General features: G+C 39.0%; 1 protein-coding gene across 1 annotated transcript in view; it reads right to left on the reverse strand.

Moving 5' to 3' along the window:
* brf1a (BRF1 RNA polymerase III transcription initiation factor subunit a) overlaps positions 1-17,453 on the reverse strand; it is a 64,040-nt gene that overhangs the window by 45,124 nt on the left and 1,463 nt on the right. Inside the window, exons 2-5 of the mRNA XM_055057169.1 lie at positions 17,188-17,396; positions 14,982-15,062; positions 9,964-10,137; positions 5,462-5,493 (exon numbers count right to left, since the gene is read on the reverse strand). Of these exons, the coding sequence (XP_054913144.1) occupies positions 5,462-5,493; positions 9,964-10,137; positions 14,982-15,062; positions 17,188-17,371 (471 nt within the window). The 5' untranslated portion in view covers positions 17,372-17,396. The remainder of the gene's footprint in view (positions 1-5,461; positions 5,494-9,963; positions 10,138-14,981; positions 15,063-17,187; positions 17,397-17,453) is intronic.

Consider the following 17,453-nt stretch of genomic DNA (forward strand, 5'->3'; position numbering starts at 1 on the left):
CTGGCTGGTATTATACAAGTTTTGGAGAGGTCAATCGGCTCCACAATATCCAAAACCAGAATAAAAAATTAAATTAAATAAAAAAAAACTTAAGAAAAGCAAGTTTCGGAAAAAAAATGCAAGAAAGCTACTGTCCCTTGCACTGAACTATTCCAGAGTACAAAATACAGCAGTCTGTCTTTGGAACGTGTGTACGACTAAGGTGGCAACAAGCATTAAAAAAAGCTAATGTTTGTTTTTTCTTAAAGATTTCATATTTGGCTTTTTAAAGGGCCCAAAGGTGAACAATAAGAATATCACATGTTTCTATTGTCCTTTTGGTGCCTCCTGCACAAAGAATGCCACAGCTAAGCAGCCTCACTCCACAAACTTAGTGGACGTTCTTGATCTCACCCCCTTAATTATCGCAGGAAGGCACCAGATTTGAACCAGGAACCTCCAGGACCACTTCCACTCGAGTCACTGCTTACTTGAGTAGTAGCAATGTAAAGAAATTAAATGTCAACTTTAACAATACGGACAAATATTACATATTTAGATACATGTTTAGTTAGATTTTAGAGGGATGTTTGCACTGCATAAATCTCGGCCATTTAGTTAGATTTTTCATCTTGACTGTTGAATTAACAGTGAACTCCATTGTAAGGTTAAAAGAGCTGTCCAAGGCTTTCAGAAAGTAAAATCATTCATTAAGCAGTGTAAAAAAACACAACCCAAAACAGCTTTTGCAGAGAAAATGCCCAAAGGAAGAGAGGACGAGAAACGTAGGAAGTTTAACTAAATTTGTCAATCGAAATTCTATACAGACGACGAACAAAAAGTAACAGGCTAGCATATTTGTTTTAGTTTTGCAAACTTGATTAAAGGTGCAGTATCATGAGTGCTATTTTATAGCACAATCAAGTAGCTATGTTAACTTCACTTATTATAAAAATGCTACCTCTATCAAATGACTCCAAAGAAATTTTACCTTGTAATTTAATGCCTTGAAATTGGGCCTTTGCCTCTTTTTAAAAAATCCTGATTCTTCACCTTCAGGAAATCATCGCAACATTGCTAAAAGCTTAATAGAAGGGCCAAGTTTTTACCAGCGTTCACCAGCTCCTATAGTAAGCTCAGCAGAGGCAGCGTTCTACCAGATGTTTGCTAATTGCTGCTGGCTAGTCTTAAGGGATTGCAAGGAAGGAGTGTTCTGTGTAGCGGAAACTCGGAAACCGAAGGCGGTGCCAGCTGAATGGTTGCCATGGGAGATTAATAGATTTCTCCAACATGAATGAAAGAATTAAAGCAGCACTGCAGGAATGTTTCTGATGAGGGAATAACATTATAACATAATGTAATGCTCAAAAGTTACCTTATAATCTGTCGAGCAAAATACAGTTTTCTACTGTACCAAAAGCAGTGGTGAGTCAGCAACAACAGAAGCTGACTGTGTATCTACAGCCAGTAAATGAGTCAACATCACTGATAGTTACAATTCTGGAGGATGATTTTCCCAAAATGCAGACTGTAATAATTCAAATCGAAACAAAGTTGCTAACTAGTCTCCATCTGAGCTGAATGTACTCCTTCAAAAAGGCAACATTTAAAACGTGTGTACTGTTTGTTACACATCCAGGATAGGCTTCTTCTGTCAGTTTAATCACAGCATAAAAAGTTATACAGGAAAAAACCACCAGCAAACAAACAATTCAATAAGACAAGAATGCAAAGTATAACATATTTCTTCATAAAGCCACAATGAAAGTGAAGTATGGGAGCAATTCGGTGAGAATCCATAACAATATACCAGCTGACAGAGAAATGGGTTGAACTCCCTCAAACCTGTCCTGTAACTCGGTGTAGCAGTAAACTAAACCAACCATAATTAATTTTTGGAGTAATTCTTATTTTTTCATCCCAGCTTTGAAACACTCTCAAAAAAGTTAGATGCTTTGAGTTTCCTGTCACTGATCACTTTGTCAACCAGAGGTGATAATTACTTGAGTGTGCAACAAATGACACCATATGGCTGGAAAACAAATAATACTGCCCCTTTAAGAATCTGTGAGACGGGAATCTGTGAATACTGAACTTTGATGCCAATAAACACGTTGAGGGAAGAAGGAAGCACAACAACAGTAGAATACACAATACAGTCTGAAAATACACATACTTTCCAACCCATTTTGGTTTTCCATACCCATCTTTTCCAAACCAATGTCAACCACGTCAAATAAAATCAAATTACAAACTGGACACAAAAAACAACGTTCCCTTAAGTTATTTAGTCTGATAAATAGATCCACATTCTGCTAAATGAATCTCTGCTATGCCATTTTGTTTGTGGCGTTATTAAAAACTTCAAGCATCATTCTCACTGATAATGAATAAATTAGGGGATCAAAGAGTTTCTTTGAAACTTCATGGAGCTGATGGAAGCAGGAGGAGCTGTGTGGGTGGAGTTGGGTGAAGCCTAGCGGGGAAGTACAATCGTCTGTGTCGGAAACGCCCATCACAGATGTTTCATTGTGTTTCAGCCCACTGGCCGTCCAGAAGGCTCTGCAGTAAATTCAACCCCCAAACCCACCCTCTGAAAGGACATACTGATGGATACCGTGGAACAACAAAGGGACAGAGCCACATTCTATCGTCTTCCTCCAGAGATAACAGAGTTAGCCCAAAATTAAGACCTGGGGCAGGAGGGGAGGAGAGGGAGGGAGTTCAGTGCGAAATCTGGAGCAGAAGGCAGCAAAGGCTAGAGAATAAGGTCATGACCTCCAGTGAAAGCTGTGCCATTCCTTCAGACAGTCTGCCCGGACCTCCTGGTGCTTAAGGAGGGCCAGGCGTCCAGGCCAGACAGATGGATGGAGTCTCACTGCAGCACCCTAGGGAGTCAGCAGGGACCCCTGGATTCTAGCAAGGAATTTAGACTCATACATGGAAATGGAGACATATGCCAACATAAAAATGTCAGCACAAAAAAGTGATCATAAAAGAAAAAAACAAAGCCTGTGGCAAGTAGCAACTTCTAAAGAACAAAGCATTAAAAAAAGCAAACATTTGCAGCATCAACTAAAATCTGTTATTACTTTTATTCAAGAGAACAAAAATCAACACTGATCAGAGATCAGCAGGTTAGAAAATTAAACCAGTCCCCTCAGAGAACACACACTGGAGGAGGCAAAGAAACTGAAATGAGCCAAAATACACAACTCTGTATTACTGAATAGATTTTGGTTTATCATCCTTTATTTTAAAAAAGTGCTCAGTTGTTTTTTTTTTACTAAACAAAGAAAGTCTAGGTTTAAAAACTTAACTTTTAAGTTTAAAGAATACGTTATGATTTTTTTCTGATTTTTAGGTTTTTCTGCATGATTGATATAAAACTCAACATTTTAAGTCCAAACAGCAAATCAAAAATATTTACAATGTTGCGATGTTTTATGGATCGCAAACATTTACAGATTTCGTCATTTTTTAAGTTATTAATTAAGATTTGGCAATATGAAAGCACAGATCCTATTTTATTACTTCCTCGTTTAAAAACAAAACAGTCAAAAGGGGCGGCACAGTGGAACAGTTAAATCTATTAAACCCTAAAACTAAGTCTCTTGTTTCAATGCCTTTTAAAATGAAAACATAGTAATTGTAAATAATTGTAAAAATAAGACCTCACGAAAATAAGGTCAGCATTATGCTAAATGAAGGCGATCTTTACAGTAAAATCATCCTAAAACCCATACTGGTTTTAGGAAATATTGTGAACCAGAACTTTTAGAACATTTTTTTTATCAACTGTTTGATCTGTATTGACTCTGAAGACTATAGAACAACCTAGTTAAGTAACTTATAAGTGGAATGGTTTAGATCAACGCTCAATAGTGTCTTAGAGTAGCCCAGGCTCATCCTAAAACCCATACTGGTTTTAGATCACTTGTGGGAAGTCTTATGAAGTTGAAACACATATCAGACTATTTGAGTCATTTTGCAACAAAGAACGAGGAAAACATTCAGTCTGATGTACAAAGGTGGAAAAAGAAATCACAGAAAATAAAAGCAGTTGTAATTGAAAAGAGTTAGTAGCTGCAATCGTCAAATACTGACAAAACACAATTGATTGAGTGGATTGGGGATGAAGATGCCTGCATAGTTTCATATTTTTATTTGTAAGAAATCTTATTTTGAAATTCTGAGCCACTTTAAGTTGATCTCTATCACATAAAGTCGCAGAGATGATGCTGACATTTGTGGCGAGAGAGAGCTTGAGTACATCCACCGTCACATCCCGTCATCCGGAGATTTCTTTGCACAGCAACAGGCACAAACGCAGAAAACGCCTCGCAAAAGCTGCAGAAGACAGCTGATATTTAAAGGAAATTTTTTTTGATGTGGCGCAGTCATTCAGATAATGCAAGAAAGATCAAGTGGCTTGGGCGTGGATCCACTAAAAAACACAAGTAGTGGAATGGAACTGGCCCACAGCTGCCCAAACACCCAGCATTAATCACCCCCCTCTCAGCCCTCGCCACAAAAAGACAACCCTCAGCCTCCAAATACCAGGGTGTATAGGGTGGGGGGCAGGGGGAGGGGCTGCCAGCTACTGCAGGACAGCTGGGAGCATAAAAATAAAAGCTCCTGACCAGCTGTGACTCAAAGAAATGTCCCACCATGACCACCACACCCTCCACTCACTGCAAATCGGCTGCCATTAAATATGTAGACTAATGGAGGTTTCTAAATTTACACACACACACACACACACACACACACACACACACACACACACACACACACACACACACACACACACACACACACACACACACACACACACCTCAGGTTTTATTGCACAGAACAGACGTGTGGCTGAGCGGTGAGGAAGAGCTGCTATTAGGCACAACCTAGTGAGGGGCTAGGAGCCGTTTTCTGCACCTTATGAACATTTGTTGGCAATTAAATGGAGGGAAAAAAATAGAGGAAGCATAAGTTTATTTTCTGAGTTAAGCACGCTACGATTGTTACAGTAAATCATAATGGAATTACCCTCATAAAAGCCAGAAGAGGAAAATATAAGCAGTTTAAATATACTTTAGAGCAAAACAAAATTTAAGTATGTATATTGTTTTAAACAGCACAGTAAAAATATTCTATTTGTCACAAATGTTTTCAAATCAAACAGATTTCAAATGTGCTGCAAAAAGGATAAAATTTGACCAAGTATTTTTAAAAAAAAAAAATCTTATTCCTAGTGCAAATATCTTAATTAAAACAAAAACAGAACTTTTCAGCACGATGTAGCAGCGTGTTTCAGGTCAATGATTCTGGAGATTTGATTAAATGTTCTACTTGCAACGGCACGGGAATGACCATCACCTCCCACAGAGCCAGGCTGCTTCAGACAGCTTTTCACCAACGTTAGTAGATGAAATCAGGTTTGTTACCGTCTAACATTAAAACTTGAAATCATTTTTTAACATACCTGCAAAATGTCACTGAGATCCAGCAGCATGTCTGAGGAAAAAAGGTCAAGGCAAACAGGATGAAAGGAGGAACACAGAAAGGTTGACCAGACGGGAAAGGACAGCTGCGGCTGATGACGGCTTCACTTCAATATTTTCTTTGAAACAATATTTTGAGAAAATAAATAGATAAACGTTCCTTTGTCATAAACTTTGTGTTTTCGAATGAGAGCAACACTCAACGCAGAGCAGTTCTTTTAAGCAGTGATGATTTGAACTCATCTAGATTCATTAAAATCAACATAGAAATACTTTCATAAACCCAAAGGATTTTAGAATTAAATATATAATCTACAACAAAACGGTTGAAAAACAAAAATGATTATAGTGAAATTACCCAAAGACAAATCAAAAAGGAAGTTGAGTAACTGACATGAAGAACATAAGGAAGATTTTTATGAACTCACTGAAATTGTTGCTTTTGATGTGTCTATCTGGCTGTCCTGTACAAATTGGGATCAATTTTAATTTCCAACATTTTAAAGAAAAAAAAACAAAAACGGAAGCCTAATTACATACTAGTCCAAAAAGTGTTTCACAAAAATCAAAACACAAAAACGCTTCGGCATCATCAACCTCTGGATGTCTCCTCGTCCTCGTGCTCAGCTGGCGCAGACATTTGGTTGCCGTGGTTACAGTGTCTCCGTGGCGACAGGTGCACCTGTCTCCAGGGTGTCAGGCTGGATTAACGAGGCTCCTCTGAAACAGGCCTCACAATAGAATTAGCAGGCGTGCAGATGAGATGGAAAACATAATCCCGGCACACGCCACCTGGAGATTAACGGACAACCTGCGACTGAGGAGAACCAGAACCTTAGACACACATCTGGGTTCTGCTCATGAGCACCGGGTAGGGCACAAGGTCCAGTTTGATGGCTGGAACAGATTGTTCTAAGATGTAGAACAAAAAGCACAGCGGTTCATATGAGCAATGAAAAGCTTTCAGGTAGATAAGATCGACTATTTAGCCATCAAGTTTGAATGTTTCTGCAAACACAGTACAGACAACACAATTCAGCAAAGCCTGGCACTGAAAGGACCGTAAAGCATCTTCAGATCTTGATGCTTGAAAAGCTCTTTTCTGTGCTGTTCAGTCCTTTCTAGAAATGTTCATTTGGATAAAAGTCCAAATGAAGGGGGTCGACCTCTGAAACCAACTAAGACTTTCCTTAGCTTAGTTAGTCACTATTGTCTTGCTTAATCCATACTTTAGCTCAAATTCTCCACCTGTACTCTGAACAGTAATGTGACATAAATGTGCTTATTAAAGATGCAGTACGTAAAAATTTAAAATGTTCAGCTTTATATTATGTTATTTCCTCATCAAAATCATATCAGGAGTCTTGCTTTGATTCTTTCATGCATGTTTGAGAAAACCTTCAATCTCCCATGGCAACCATTCGGGCACGGCTAAACGCTCGCTCTCACAAAGCTCCGCCTGCTTCCACAAAGCTCCTCCCTCTGAGCTGCAGTCTCCAGCAGAGTTCCTGCCTCTCAGTGTACACCTCTCTCCCCCATTTCAGCTCCTCCAGACTAGTAGCAGCAATTAGTAAACATTCGCAGGAAATGGGAGTCTGCTGAGTTCATCATAGAAACTTATCAGTCCAACTCTCCAAAGAGCTGTTGTAAATGCCATAATGTAGCAGTAGTGTTGTGGTGACATGTCAAAGCCAGAGTCAGCGAGTCGGAGCATCTTAAAGGGACATAAGCCCAATTTCAAATCGTTAGAATTGTGAATTCAATTTTCTTTTCAGTTCTTTTTGATGTATGCTGTATTTTATAGAAACTGAAGGAGCAGTTACTTAACTGTGCTATAAAATGACGAGTGTTTTGTAGAACTTTGCAGCACCATCATCTGAATAAAATGTGAATGTTTAGAGGTAAAAACTTATGAGACACACCACAACTGTACAATTATTTACTTACTGTATTTTTCTCCAAAGCCAATGTCCACAATAAAAAAAAAAAAGCAACACTTCAAACTGAAGTAAAACTGTGTGACCGGACCAGCTGCGAACCAGAGCGAGTCATGGCTCGGGTTCTCTGCCGGGCCTGCTGGTTTACTGCTGTCACCAGAAAACAATGCATCACTGCATTCCTCCAAGCAGTACATTAAACTCAAATTGGGTTTCTTCTTTTGAAACAAATGTCATTGTTCTTATAAAGGTGAAAAAGCATCTGGTCAAAGAAACATTTTTATCTGTTTGAGATTACAAAGACTTGTTATATATGAACACCTCAGCACAATTGCTACTAAAAAGTTGATACTATCTGTCCATCATGTTTCTCTGGGGTTTGTTACAAACTGTAAAGCCTTGACCCATCATTTGAAGGCCAGTTCGAGTGAACTGGCCTTCTCTGTCCACCAGGAAGTTGGGACATTGGTACACTTTTATTTCTGGGGCCTTGCTTGGGCTGCTGCCCCCCTACATCTGTGATATAATCACAGATGTAGGAGTTGTATTATGATTACATGAGTTGTATTATGAGTAAATACTCAGGCTCTGTGTTCAAATGATCATTTCTTGCTCTTTGTCCCATTTCCCCACACAATTGGGAACAACGGTCTTTGTTTACTTTGTCTACTATGTTGCAAGAAGACTGGAAATTAATTGAACTTATTTCATTCTGCATTTTTAAGTCCAGAGCATTGGAGACAAATTCATAAAATTGTGACAGTTTTTAATAATTTTTTTAACTGTTGTGTAACCTTTGCCGCCTCCTCACCAGGATTCTAGGTTTTTGATCCCAATTGGATTTTCCTGGTTCATGGAGCAGTACGACATAACTTTTTTGAGCTTTACATCAAAACATGTTATTCCCTCATCAAAAACATACCCGGAGTGTTGCTTTGATTCTTTCATGCATGTTTGAGAAATACTTTAATCTCCCTTAGCAACAGTTCATCTGTGCAAAACGCCTGGGTGGACCTAGCTACACCTTCGAAACGCAGTTACCAAACTTCAGAGTTTCAATTCAGTCGTTCTCTAAGAGCATCTACTGTGCAACTAGCTTAAACAAAAACAACCATTTGCAATGTGTTTGATTGTGGCCTACAATCTTTCTTTGTCCAAGCTCCAGATTTTCATCCAAAATGTCTTTCGTTTTTCTCAAACATACCAACAACGTGTGGGACTCTGTGAACAGAAGTTCTTGAGATTTAAGAGACTTGCTGCTCTGATTGCAAGCGGTTTCATCCTAAGGAGGAACAAAATGTTCAGATTTAGATCAAGGCCACAGCAACCTGCTGATGTTAAGCAGCTCTTTCCTCCCCCAAGAGAAAGCCCAGTAGCATCCCAGTTCACAGATTCTGCATTGCTTAGCCTCTTTTAGTAACTGGGCTGACCTCTCTCATTGAGGGAATTTAAAAATAGCTAATGGAGATGCTGCTGGCCTTCAAAAAAAACGTTCTGCTTAGTCGTAGAGTCAGATAGGCAAGAAGTTCAAAGCGCTTGATGGTTATTTCTACTCGATAACAGGGGAAGTGGCAAAAAAGTTAGCGCTATAAAGTTAAAAGGAAACACAACGAAGGCCAGAAGAACAAAACTTGAAGCAGAACTGGCTGTGTGTGCATAATCCGTCTGAGGTCTAAAAATGGATCTGTGTTCCAGACTGTTGAGCATCTCTATGCTGTTGGTGCTCATTAAATTCAACTCCAGGTAAGACTGAGCCCTCCTCTCTTCCTCCTCCTTTTGTTTATGTCCTGATCATCTCCATGACTTCACCCAGCTGTGGAAAAAGGAGGAGGGGAGGCAACTATTTTTAACACAGCCTTCCCCCTCCAAACATGCGTGAACAGATAGGCCTGTGGAAATGAACCCACACAGAAACACAGACACAAACAGAAGCTGAGTCAACAACGCAGCAGCAAAGGCCTCACAGTCCCTGCTCCCCTCTCTTTCATCAGAATAACAAACCCGCCGGCGGTTGCGTAACCCAATCATCCTCACAGGCCAGACGCATCGGGAACGGCACGGCAAAGACACGCCGAGCCCAAATGTAAAGAGGCTCTGTGTTCATCAAGAAGTCCCAATGTTCTTCCTGTACTTTGAATGATAATGCTCCGCTGTAACATTTAGGTTTGTATTAATGCAACGTCTTTTGGAAAAAAAAAAGACTATTTGGTAGTTGACATCTTGAGACAGCTCAAGATGTCAACTACCAACACCATTTCTAAAAATATTTAAATTGAAGCAGTGGAATGAACTTTACATGCAAGAACATCTGACAGCAGTTAGTGAGGAGTGGTGCACACATTCGTCAGACTGATCCCAGAGACTGTAGGGTGCTTCATTCAGAAATGTTTTTGATATGTTCTAGTAAATAAGTCAAATAAGGTGACTTTTTGTTATTTAGTTGTACATTTTTGTTTTGCCATGAAAGAAGACTGACTGATAGTTTTTTCTTTAGATGAAAGAATATACTCATTGACACACAGCACACTTGGTTACAGAAAGGATACGAGGCGTTCCCTCGGTACGGCAGACCAGGTAGATGCAGGCAGCCATGATGTGATCCGACTTGCGGCCGCGTGTCAGGGTTTTATTGAGGGCCATCTTGTAAAAGTTGAAGGCCGTGTCCAGGCAGTGCTGGTTCAACTGTAGCTGGTGGCCCAGGGTGTTGATGTGTTGTTTAGCTGAAATCACAAAACCACACATTCAGAATAATTACAGAGGAAGAAGTTGTTCTACTTATGCCCTATAGGATTTGGAAGCATAAAATACCTCAATTATATTACCATATCAGTGTGTGAAATTTCAATATTGTAAAGGACAGTGTGGAGTTTAATTATTGTTGGCTAGCATATTCTACGTGTCATAACTCGCATTTTTCATAACACTTTTCCTCTGTCCAACTAGCTACATTAAATGTAGCTAGTTGGACACTTTTTGAAACTACAAAAAATATTTAAACTTTTTTTTGATAGTCCAATTTTTAGATGTAGCTGGAAAACCATTCAATTCAAAAGTTTTTATGTATCAAGTAGCTTCAATGCATTTTATTTCAGGATACCAAAGTACAAGGCCATTATAAAGTCATACCAAAACATTCAGATTTTGTTTGTAACAAAAATAAAAACAAAAGTGTTGAAATTAATATATCATTTTCCTTTTACTTGTCACATCATTTCACAATGACGTGACATGTTGTGCTGATGTATGACATAACATACAATCCAATGTGATAAGTTAAAAGTTGAATGATTTATTTTACAAAGTCAATAAAGATCTAATTGCTTAAATTAAATAGTGCTGCTTAAAATTTAAGCTGATGGTGCTGATTTACGTATTTTATGTCGTGTTGGATATCGACAGCATGGTGGTTCCAGCTGGTAAAATAATAAACCACCATAAGCAGAAATGATTCATAACCCAAGAGAACAGTCTAACGCTCTGTAAGAGCTGCTGTTCTTACAGAATACTGCATGGAACATGACAGTATTCTGTCATGTTCCATCCATCATTACAGTGGTATTATTATTGCGCAACTGCAAAGATTACATGAGTCGTATTATGAGTAAATACTTGGGCTCTAATGAGCAGCAGACTCACTCAAACACATGTTCCCCATCTGCAGACACACAGACTCAGGTACAACAGATGGAGAGCCAGGTCAAAGATGATTGCACTAAGTGCTGCCAGTGAGCTGTGGTGTGTGTGTCTGTAGTTCATGACCTCATATGTGCTAAACAGGTCAACAAAAGTTAACACACAAAGCCAGATGTGTGACCTTACTGAGTGGGTTGTCTGGGAATGTGAGGAACTTGGGTTCATCATACTGAGTGGATGTGGAATCACAACGTATGTACGCTGTCAGACAAACGCACGTTATCAGAGCCTACTCTAAACAATCCTTTATAGCTGCTCGTCTTGTTCACTTCAATTAATCGTTCCTGTAATAAAAATCAGTATTGTTAAGTGGATTAGCACTTTTTGCTATAACAAATGAACTACAACAGGTTGGTGGGGAAATAGAGTTCAAATAAATCATATTTTCCTGACAGAAAGAGATCGACTGAACATGTTGTAAAGTCTAGATTTATGGGTAAATTTTAATGACACATAATTCAAATTTACACAGATCAGGCTTTTTTTTATTTGGTCACTACCAATAACCATTCAAGCCTAAAAGTTTCAGTTAGTCTGAATTGCTCATTTCAAATGTCTGTCTACACACATTTCAACCCATTTGTGTAAACCACATATTTCCTGAAAGAGATAAACATCAAACAATGAGATTAGAAGATTCCAATCATTTATGCATACAGGACTTATCTGATTTTTACTACAGAGCATGTGGTTTCTTGATGCCTACACAAGCAGGTTGGGAAAACTCTTTGTCCAATCAGTGAAGGCACCTTAGACAAACTAATAGGTAATGCTGACAACACTCTTCAGCGTGGATGCTACTATTGAGAAAAGACACAAAGTTAATACTTTTCAGTATGTGAAATGTCTAAAAATCAAGTCAGAGGAAGAACAGAAATGTTGACTGCTTACATTCATCAATCTTCAAAAAGCCTGACCTGAAGTCCTGCTATTTGTTGATTTTTATTGAAGCCAAGAATCGTCAAGCAAAACTAACAAGTCTACAAATGGTACAATTTAATGTAGAAAGGCTCCACATTGAACCAGCTGCTGTAGATCCAAAGCTAATGGCAATGATGGTTCATCATGTCAGAGACAATAAGCAGGAAGTGAAATCAGCCTGCAGCTTTGACTGGAGCTCCTGGTCACAGGTTCAACCTATTCACCCAACTGAGGATGTAAAGGCTTTATCCAAGCCCAGAGATGAACCATCATCATTTGATGACATTTACATAAAGAGGAAGTAGGACAGTGTGATGGTCTGACATTTACTCATCTATCTGACCAAGTCAGCCTGGAAACAAACACATACCGATGAGCTCTAAAGGAAAAAAAAAAAAATAACTTTTAGGGAAGCCAATCAGAGCAAGTAAAATAAACAGCACATGCACAGTTTAAACCTGGGATGGGTAGTTTGATATGTTAGTAGCTCAAAGCTGCTTTTCACTTGATATTGTATGGGCAGCAGATGTATGGTACAGCACCCACCGTTTGCCTATCTATCTGTAACATTAATTTATTGCAGACAGGAAGTGTCCAAACTTTTTCCTGTGAAAGTTCAACTGTCCCATTCCCAAAATGAATGCAACTCTGAATGGAATAAACATTTCAGAAGCTTTTTGAAAAAAGGAGCGGTGAAGAAAAACAGAAAAAGACTGCAGTAATATCTCTCTGTATTCTGTCATAGGACACCTCAACAACAGAATGGAGACAGTCTGACTATTTCAAACTCTTCTAAAAGTCCAGGTAGAGAGCAGTAAGCCAAAGAGGATACCACTGTACTAAATGTTCTGGCTGACAACGATTACCTAATTTTGGTACGGGGATGAGGTTCTGCATCAAGTGGAGGAGTTTCATGATCTCAGGATTTTGTTCACAATGTAGGAAAAATGGAGCGAGCGATCAATAGATTCTATTTTGTTGAAGAGAGAGCTGAGCCAGAATGAAGATACAGATGGACGGATAGAGTTAAACCTTTATTCAGTTAAACACTGAAATGTTTGTTTTGAATGTTTTTTCACTCTTTAGATGCCCAGATGAAGTTGGTATTTGGAATCCTAATTTCACACTAAAGACATCCTTCTTTCTCTTCTGTTCTTCTAAAGGAATTCAGACCACACGTATTGATAAAAGATGATCATCGCATTGCAAACTTTTTCCCAATCTATACAGTCCCTATCCACTAACGGCAACACACACCGTCTAAAATAATCCTTGAATGTTTTGCTGTTACTCAGAGCCCGCAGTAGACTGATTACTCTGTGACTCGGTTAATGAGTCAGACTGAGCAGACGGTGGGAGTAGCCCAGAGCTTCTCTCTGCCCTGTAAAAGAGTTTAGTTTTACTGAACAAGAAGTGAGACTCAACAATGAAGAACTCTGAGGAAGAAGAGAACTGCAGATATACTCAAGCTAGACAATGTATCCAAGTCATTTCAGATATTTCTACTGCAGCTCCATTGCAGATTCTAAAGTTTGTTTCTCACTAAAAAGAATGGCAGCACAGGTAAGGTGTGCAGGGAGCTGCATTTGTATGACTAGTGTTTGAATGGCTTTTTGTGAGAGGAGACCCAGGGCAGACATGCTAGGCCCAATTATGCAGTGACATATGGAGAGAATGAAATGCAGCATGTTCATGCAAATACTACACTGCACCAGCATGGTGGTGAAGCAAGACCAAACAATCAACGTTCCACTAAGATTAGATCATGAGGTGAATCTGTTCATAACGTATTCTACTGCAAAATCTGAGGGGTTCTGAAGCTTTGTCCTCACTGGGCCGTCAGCAGGACAACGAATGATCCCAAACGCAGCAGCAAACCTGCGACAGAGTGGCTGACAGAAATGAATCAAGATGTCTCAACGGTCCAGTCAAAGTCTGGACCTCAACCTGATTGAAATGAACAGAGCTGTGCAGAAAGAAACGTGTGCAAATGTCTGCATAAAGAGTGGGCTGAACCTCCTGCAGTCTGATGGAAGACACTGAGAGTTATTGCTGTCAGTGTGGAATCTGATGTGTGAGTTTATACACTGAAGGTTAGCGTTAACTCATTTTACAACCAGGTCATTTTCATTGATTTCATTCATTTGTCATGATATGTAAAGTAACATAAGGAATGCACTTTAATTCCTATAACAGTATAAATGTAGCAGAACCTTAAACATGCTTCAATTAGATAAGCCACAATATTTAAACTATAGGTATACATTATTGACAAAAAAGCACAAAGTTTTATTCTTTCATTGCTGTCCTGCATCCAAAAGACTAAACACAGACTTCAAGATTTAAACACAGATCTATGACTAACCCAAATAAACGGAACCCATAGAAATGTTATGAGCTATCATTTATTACATAAACTAGCTAATTATAATCCCATAATGATTGAAAATAACCAGAAAACAAAAAAATATTGATAGTCATTGGCAGTTGTAATCTGCCAATTACTGCCATTTAATGGTAGGTTTGTACCTTCTGTCACCTTTGCAAGAGTTTCCACAAGAGTTGGTTGAGTTGGTTTGGCTCAGGTTTGTTTGATGAATCCTCCCTCAGCATCACTCAAATAATGCTTGAGTGATCTTTGGTCTTTTAGTTGTGGAACAAAAAAAAGAAGGAAAAAACGAGGCCTTTCAGAGTCTGTGAAGACCAAAAGTTGAATAATGTGTCCCGAGTCCAAACCTCTTCTGTCCAGCAGGGAGACTTTACGTTACTCATCTTTTTAACATTTATGTGGTAGCATGTTAAAGACTCCATGAAATGTTGAGCAAAATCAACATCACTCTTTATGTTTCTTAATTTCATCCAATTTGGGAGGAAAAAAATATAAAAAAAAAAAAAATCAACTTTCAAACGTTTAGCTAAAGTACTGTGGCTCCCTCTGCTGGTCACTTACCTCTCTGCAACGTCTGAGCTCTGGACTCTGACCCCATCCCTGAGAAGTGTCCATCACCAAAAGTTGGATTTTTAAGACCACCTAAAAAAAATAATGAAAGGTTGTAAGTAACTCAAAGCACAAAGTGCTGAAATGTCAAACTGATTTCTAATACCATTCACACCAGTAAGACCATTTTAAACCTTGAACAGATTCCAAAAATAAACACAAATTATAAATTGGCTAAAATAAAAAGAAAAGGTGAAGATTGACATCACCATCAGAGACCAACAAGATAATCTAAAGAAACCTGTGATTCTACAGCGCACTCTAGTGACCAAAAGGCTCATCTGCAATTGAAAACTGGGCAGTCTGATGAGACAGAATTGAAATACTGACATGTAAATGTCTTTAGCCTAACAATTATTCAAAATGTATCTTTTATTGCAGTAACATAAGCTCACTCTGGAAAATTTAGAATACTACAACTTCTAATTCAATTTAAATACATTTATTTATTGGGGTGGGATCATCAGTGTGACCCATTAACACTTCCTAAAAAAGTAAAGCAAATAAATAAAATATTAATATTTAATTTTGCATACCTTTTGAGTTTTTGGTCAATTTTAATTAGTAATCCATAACTGTGTGTGTATGTGGGGTATATATATGACATAACACAGAGACTAATTTCTCTTAGCAGCAAAGAAAACCAGAATCACATTTAAATATAGGAGATGTGTGTTGATCCTCTAATGCAAAAAAGAAAAAATGACCACTATAGAAAGCTTTAGCATATCTTAGTAATAATAATAGTAATAACTTAACTGGCACTGCAAGGAACAAGGTTGGACCAGGACCACACACAGCCAGCTGTATGAGAAAGGTGTGATAAAATGATCTCTGCATGAGGATTGGGACACTGGGGGGCCCAACAGGTCCCAGGGGAGCCGGCATGTTAGGATGACCACATGCAGGAGTAGACAGCCTAACATGGACACCAGGTTCCAAGACTGTTGGGACCTGGCATCTTTCCTCTGTCATTCCAGCAGAGGAACTGAGATTGGTAATAAAATACAGACTGAAGACAAATAAACCAAAACTGAATAAACAGTAAACTTAAATGTCTAATGACTTAAGATATGCCCAACTCTATCCAAAGATGAAAAACCAATCATTCAGCACATGGACTTTGACATGGATTCCAACTTCACTTCAGGGCCAACGTCTGTCAATGAGACAAAATGCAACCTGTCCAAACCCAGGTGAGAAAAATTCACAGTCCTGCTTGGTCAAAACTTTTATCTTAAGTAAGACAATTGGAACAGGTTCACTGAATGGACATATTATTAGTTAGTTGTATGTTCTGAGCCATTGTTTTGTATTAATGATTAGTAATTTAGCCTTCCCCCGCCCTCAAAAGTTACTCTGTTAATTTTGAAATTTGGAATGAATCCAAGAGTGTTTTCACACCTGATAGTGTGGTAGACTCGGTTCTATAGGGGACCAAAATTGCAACATTTGCTACATTTTCAGAAGTTCACTTTCACACCGCACTCCAATCCAAGCTAATTGAAAAACCTGTTCCCTTCCTTGCCTGTGGGGGCGCTGCACCAAGAACCATGGAAGGAAACAACAGTTGCTCTCAGCTTCCTTCTCCTTTTGTGACAAAGAAAATACAACTTTGTCACAAAATGTAAAACAAAATGGAGTGGTGTGAAATTTTAGCGCCTGTAGCACTCCAGTGAGCCATTTCTCCCGCAAGCTAGGCTAGCACGTTTGTTTTGGTTGCATTTACCCAGAATGCTTTGCACTGCAGTTCACTACCTGCTTCTGGAGTGCTCTCTTGGCATTCACATGTGCATTCAAACCACACCAGCATTCACACCAACCAATCTGTGATCGAGGTTTGTGGGTGGATCAGTTTGATGAAACCTCCCAAACTAACCAGACTCTCGAGACAAGCGAACCAGAAGTTTATTAAAGCAAACTAAACAGGGATAGTGTGAATGCATCATACTTTAAGGTTACATAGACATTTTATTGTTCATTAGCTCCAGCTTTCAGTGCCATAATCATCTCCCTGTTTTTTGTAACTTGTGTGAACAAGTCCTTCTTGTTCCAAAATGAAATTGTGAATCTGAACAATGCTAAGCTTTATAAAATAAAAGTGGAAAAAGAAATAAAACCTCACACCCCAACAAACCAGAAACTACCATGTTCGCACCTTCTGAAGACACAAACTGTCCAACAGCCAGGGAGCCTCCGCCGCCCGTCTCTACAAACTCCACCTCGGAGACGATGATGCTGTCCTCCAGAACGGAGCCGCAGCCCATGCAGACGGCATCGCCACGCGCCTGGTCAACGTCGATGTCCGAGCTGCCGCAGTGCTTACACACCCTGGAGCTCATGGTTTTGCTCTGCAGATCTCCAAACCTGAGTGAAAATATGGCAAGATGTCAAATATGAATTCCTTGATAAAATAAGAACAAA

This window comes from Poeciliopsis prolifica, unplaced genomic scaffold, assembly GCF_027474105.1.
Source record: "Poeciliopsis prolifica strain line A6 unplaced genomic scaffold, Auburn_PproV2 SCAFFOLD047, whole genome shotgun sequence".
NCBI classification, from domain to species: domain Eukaryota; kingdom Metazoa; phylum Chordata; class Actinopteri; order Cyprinodontiformes; family Poeciliidae; genus Poeciliopsis; species Poeciliopsis prolifica.